Source organism: Chaetodon trifascialis, chromosome 7, assembly GCF_039877785.1.
Source record: "Chaetodon trifascialis isolate fChaTrf1 chromosome 7, fChaTrf1.hap1, whole genome shotgun sequence".
NCBI classification, from domain to species: Eukaryota; Metazoa; Chordata; class Actinopteri; order Chaetodontiformes; family Chaetodontidae; genus Chaetodon; species Chaetodon trifascialis.
In genome coordinates, this window is record NC_092062.1 from 23,861,405 (window position 1) to 23,866,536 (window position 5,132).

Consider the following 5,132-nt stretch of genomic DNA (forward strand, 5'->3'; position numbering starts at 1 on the left):
TTACTTCTGCTGTGATTCCTCAAAGGCTCACACAGCAGGAAATGTCACATTTTTAAAATGTGTGCAACAGCACCACCTGCTGTGTGTCACGCGTTTCTACAACTCGTAAAATGCATATCAAATGCACTTTATTATATCAAGAAAATCTGTCATGCTGTGTCTTGTAAAATAACTAAGTGTAAGTAAATGATTTCTATTGCTGGTAAATTGTCCACAACGGCAATTATTTTATAACTCCGATGGCGTTTGCAGCGTGAGTCGCGAATCTGCGGACCGGAAATGAAAACACGCTGTGAACGAGGCAGGAAGCCCACATGTTCAGCTAGACCTGAAGCAAGGGAGAGTTCAGTCTGTACAGCTCAGAAAAGCCCCACATCTACCTGGTTTGACTAAACTATTTGACTTTACAACGCTTGAGGATATTTCTCATAATGTCTTCATTCAGGAAAGCGTTGAAATCCCGACAGAGAAACCACCAGGAAAGATCTCAGGTGAGCATTTCAGTGTTTTGCTAGCTAGCTTGTTAGCCTGCTAGCCTGCTATGAGTTGTTTTGAGATGTCTCCATGTATTCACCAAGCTAACTAATGGGATGTTATATTACTGTGGCACACGGAGTACTCAGAGATGCTTAATATTAAGTATGTATATCTTAACTGTATCACTTTGTTCCAGCCTGGTTTTAGGAAACATCTGGGATTGTTGGAGAAGAAGAAAGACTACAAACTTCGTGCAGAGTGAGTTGAAGACGTGTTTTGTGTCCAAAATCATGACAATTTTGCTTTCAAACATGGTTGAAGAATGAGCTGACATTGCCTTTTTACAGTGACTACCACAAGAAACAAAACACCCTCGCTGCTCTGCGAAAGAAAGCTCTGGATAAGAACCCAGATGAGTTTTACTATAAAATGATCAGCTCGAAGCTGCAGGTGAGATTAGCAAGAACAGCATCTTGACCCCAAAAACTTTCTAAACAGCTTCTCATCTCTGTGGCCATAGTATGTGACATGTTGGCTTATTTTGCTGACAGGATGGAGTTCACGTAGCGAAAAAAGGTGAGGAGGAGGTGGTGACGGAGGAGCAGAAGAAACTGATGAGGACGCAGGATATCAAATATGTGGAGATGAAAAGAGTTGCAGAGGCTAAGGTGCGTTTATGTTTTCAAATGTCAATGAGTTTGCCAGTTGATCAAATAATAAGCTGCGATAATTTCATTTAAAAAGCTTCAGTTTGATTTGTTAAATTAATCTCTGCCACGTGGTCTATTTGGCTGTGGTTGCATGACAGTCACATTGTACACAGTCTGAAAATACACTTCTCGTAACATCCACAACTGTGGCACGGGGGGACAAGTGGTAACACTGTCGCCTCACAGCTAGAAGTTCCCGGTTCGAATCCCGCTGTTGGCGCTGGGGGCGTGTCCTCCACCATGCCCTCAGTGCCTGCTGCACGAGGAAAGGGGCCTTTCTGTGTGCAGTTTGCATGTTCTCCCCGTGCTCACCTGGTCACATTATATTAGCAATATAATAAGGCAACAAGAGTGCAGAACAGTTCTAGTCTGAAATAACTTCAGACTTTGATTGTGGACGTCAGTTTTCTCTAAATAAGGCCTCTGTTGTTGTCCCCTGTAACCTTTGCATGTTTGTCATTTCATATCAGAAAATTGAGAGGCTGAAAGGAGAGCTCCATCTTCTGGATGCAGACAGAAAACAAAAAAACACGCACACATTTTTTGTGGATTCCAAGAAAGAAGGTAAATATAAATGTGCAGTAATTACGTTTGTTGTGAACATCCTCGTCTTTGTGGGCTTTAGTAGTTATTGAGTTCATTGGACGGTTTCAGTGGAAGCTTTACCGTCTCTCCTCAGTTCAGTCATTTGACCTGGCAGAACAACTGAGGACAGCTCCTGAGCTGGTGGACCGAGTGTTCAACAGGCCAACTCTGGAAACTCTGGAGACTAAGACCATCCAGGGAGCTGTGGAGCCTCACAGTATAAAGGTTTGTGTTTGTGTTGCATGAAAATCAGCCTCATTTGTTGCATGAGCACCCGGAGCTTCGGTAGTCTGTACACTCATCTGAACTGGAAAAAAAAGTGCGTTATTCATATTTCAACTCACCGATGGTTCATGTTTTCTACTCACTCTCCTTGTAGAAGATGGGCAGGCAGAGGAAGCACCAGTATAAGATCCTTTCCCAGAGGATTGACAGAGAAAAGAAGATGTTTGTAATCTCCCAGAAGATTCAGACCCGCATGGACCTACAGGTGAGGAGGAGGAGATGCCTTCGATTACAACGAGCATTTTGGCTTCAGTTTCAAATGACTGTTTTCATCGCTGTTCATCAAATTAACGTTAAGCTCTTTTTTTAATCTGTGTGGCAGGATAAGAACAAGAAAGTGAAGGTAAAAAGGGAGACGACCAGTGCTCCAGCTATCTACAAGTTTGAGGCCAAGAGGAAGCGCTGAGAAAGGGAGAAATCACCAACTTCACCAGTGAGATGCCGGCGGAATAATGGACCTCTGGATGACACCACAGACAGAGAATCATTTCCTTTCCCTCAAATGTTGTTGCAGCCATGCAGTTTTGTACATATTTATATACAACTTTTAGTTTCTTTCAAATAAAGATCAGAAGAGCAAACAGATTTATGTGGCTTCTTGATTTGCGTGTAACTCGTGGTTGACCTTCTTGTTACAGATTGATTTGAAGTTTCTTAATAGACTTATTGTCAATGGAGGGACAGAAGATCGTGAAAGAGGCCTCGGACTGAATTTAGGGAGGTTGTGTGTGCTCAGGACGGCTGAGCCAACAGTTGTGGCAGTAGTTTGTATTTTGGTCTTCCTCCAGTAGGTGGCATTAGTGTTCCTTATTACAGTATTTGGGGAGAAAATCTGTTGGTGGCTGCAGACATGGGGACAGGCATAGAGAGCAGACACAACTGGAAGTCAGACATCAGTAAAACCCAACATTTAGTCTCAAGAGGTAAATTGTGGTTCTGTCTTTGTGTGCCACAAATGGCTCTCCAGTAGGTTTAAACTGAGGAGCTGAACCCCTCATTTGCATTTCAAACCTGTTGTCAGTGGAGAGGGAATTATTCACATCCTTTACTTAAGTAAAAGTACAAATACAATACTGTGTATCAAGTAAAAATCCTGCATTGAAAAGTAAATTAAGTAAAGTAAGTCCTGTATGATCAGGAAAATGTACTACTGGGATTAAAAGTAAAAGTCCCCGGCGTCTTTCGTTATTATATTGCTCATGCATGAATGTAAAAGCAGGATTTCACAGGTGTAGCAGGTTGAGGTGGAGCTATTTTTGAACTACCTTGTACAGCAAATGATAATGGCCGTTGCGGATTAATCTGCTGACAGTTGGGAGAAACGGCCATCGCAATTCCTCAGAGCCCAAAGTGACACCTTCATAATGCTTGTTCTGTCCAACCAATACTCCAAAACTATTAAAAAAGTAAATTATTTCAATAATTCAAAGGAAAAGCAGCATATCCTCACATGTGAGAAGCTGAATCCATGAAATGTTAACAGTTGCCAATTACAGTACAGTACTTGAGTAAATGTACTTACATGCATTCCTGCACTGCCTGTGGAAATAGACTGCGATGCTCCATTTCAAAGGCTTCTCCAAAAAGTGGCTGAGAAACGTGTTCTCCTGCCAGAATTTGAAGGACAAAACTTTGGCATCCCTCATTATCCCACAGCTCATCGCGAGCGACTCAGTTGCATTCAGGATGTCCTCGTCAACTCATGAAATCTGGAAATATCACACGTTCACGGCATATTGATCATTTGTTTGCATTCATGTGGTCATGAGCCGCTGGTAAACGTTTCACTTGGTCATTTGAGGGTAAGTTCCTGCTGATAAACTTAGCGTTTGATGAGCGCGTGTGAGGCTGGACCGTGTTGCGTGGTGGAGGTGGGGGGCACACCTTTGTTGCAGGCCTTGACTTAGGATGCGGCATACACCTCCCACAGACCTTTTTCGCATGTCACAGCAGGGCAGACACAGCTGCAGCTAATAAAATTAAGTATGATTTAGGTGTCAGTTAGCCAGCATTGCTAATAATAGTATTTTCAATGCTTGCTCATTAGCTCACTTTAATCAAAATTACCCATTATTAATTTTATTAGCTGCAGCTGTGCTTATGCAAAAATGTCTCTGTTAAAAGGTTCCCCTGAGAGGCAAATGTAACTATTGTTATGGCTGCATCCATTTCCACAGTTTATTCTCTTTCATTGAGTTGTTAATGTGAAGATATCCCGATTTTAATGAACCAAATCAGTGCCCATGAGTGATCGGCCTTTCTCACAGCAAACATTATGACTCGTCATAGTAAAGGTGTTGCTAATAATCTGTTCTGGGCAGGTGTACAATACCAGGGCCCAGACACTGAAGCAGCTAAATGGAATTCAGCCATCATTCATTTTCATAAAGCCTGTGCTGTTCCTGCTGTGACACGTCAAAATGTCTCCCATGAGAAAGGCCTGTGAGGGCTGTCACTTTCCGTGTCTTCCTCACATCTTTCTGCTTTCGCAAGGCTCTCCAGCTCGCACAGGGTTATGGTCTTTGGCTAATTAGACTCCTCAGGAAAGTGTGTGCGTGTGCTGATCAGTTTTCCTGGGTGCAGTGGTGGAGCAGGGATTAGCTCAGATTCCTCATTGTAAGATCCCTGGTTTGACTGCCACGAAGGCCAGCTCTCCTGTTGATCCTCCTGCCATCAGTCCTCACCAAGTCCCTGTCCTAACAATTGAAGTCAAGACTTCTGGGCTCTCTGAAATGTAATGAAGCACAGGTGAGGCAAGCACGCTCAAATTTTCTTGTATCCTTTTCCAGTTCTTTATAGTGCTGTCTGCGTGCATGCAGTGAGTACGGACAAACTGTACGTGTGGCTCCTGCAGCCGATAGTGAAATAGACTGAAGACCTGGCGCCCGGCAGCAGATCACAGTGACCCAGGTTTGATTGATCACTGTGGTGGCAGCAGCTTCATAAACAGGGCCCATCCATCAGCCTCTCCTGGGAGCCAACTGGAGGGGAAGAGGGGAGAGAGGGAGCCAGGCAGAAATGTCACCAGATGCAGTGAAAGGTGGAGGGGCTGCAGGAGAGGGACCAGAGGCCTTG

At 43.7% G+C, this 5,132-nt stretch overlaps 1 protein-coding gene across 1 annotated transcript; it reads left to right on the forward strand.

The window, feature by feature from the left end:
* Positions 1 to 303: 303 nt before the first annotated feature.
* Positions 304 to 2,635, forward strand: utp11 (UTP11 small subunit processome component). Its single transcript, XM_070966717.1, has 8 exons — positions 304 to 491; positions 674 to 735; positions 825 to 927; positions 1,029 to 1,145; positions 1,658 to 1,751; positions 1,867 to 1,997; positions 2,152 to 2,262; positions 2,380 to 2,635. Exons 1-8 carry the CDS (start codon positions 432 to 434, stop codon positions 2,461 to 2,463), a joined length of 762 nt encoding a protein of 253 aa, XP_070822818.1. The 5' UTR covers positions 304 to 431; the 3' UTR covers positions 2,464 to 2,635.
* Positions 2,636 to 5,132: the final 2,497 nt, after the last annotated feature.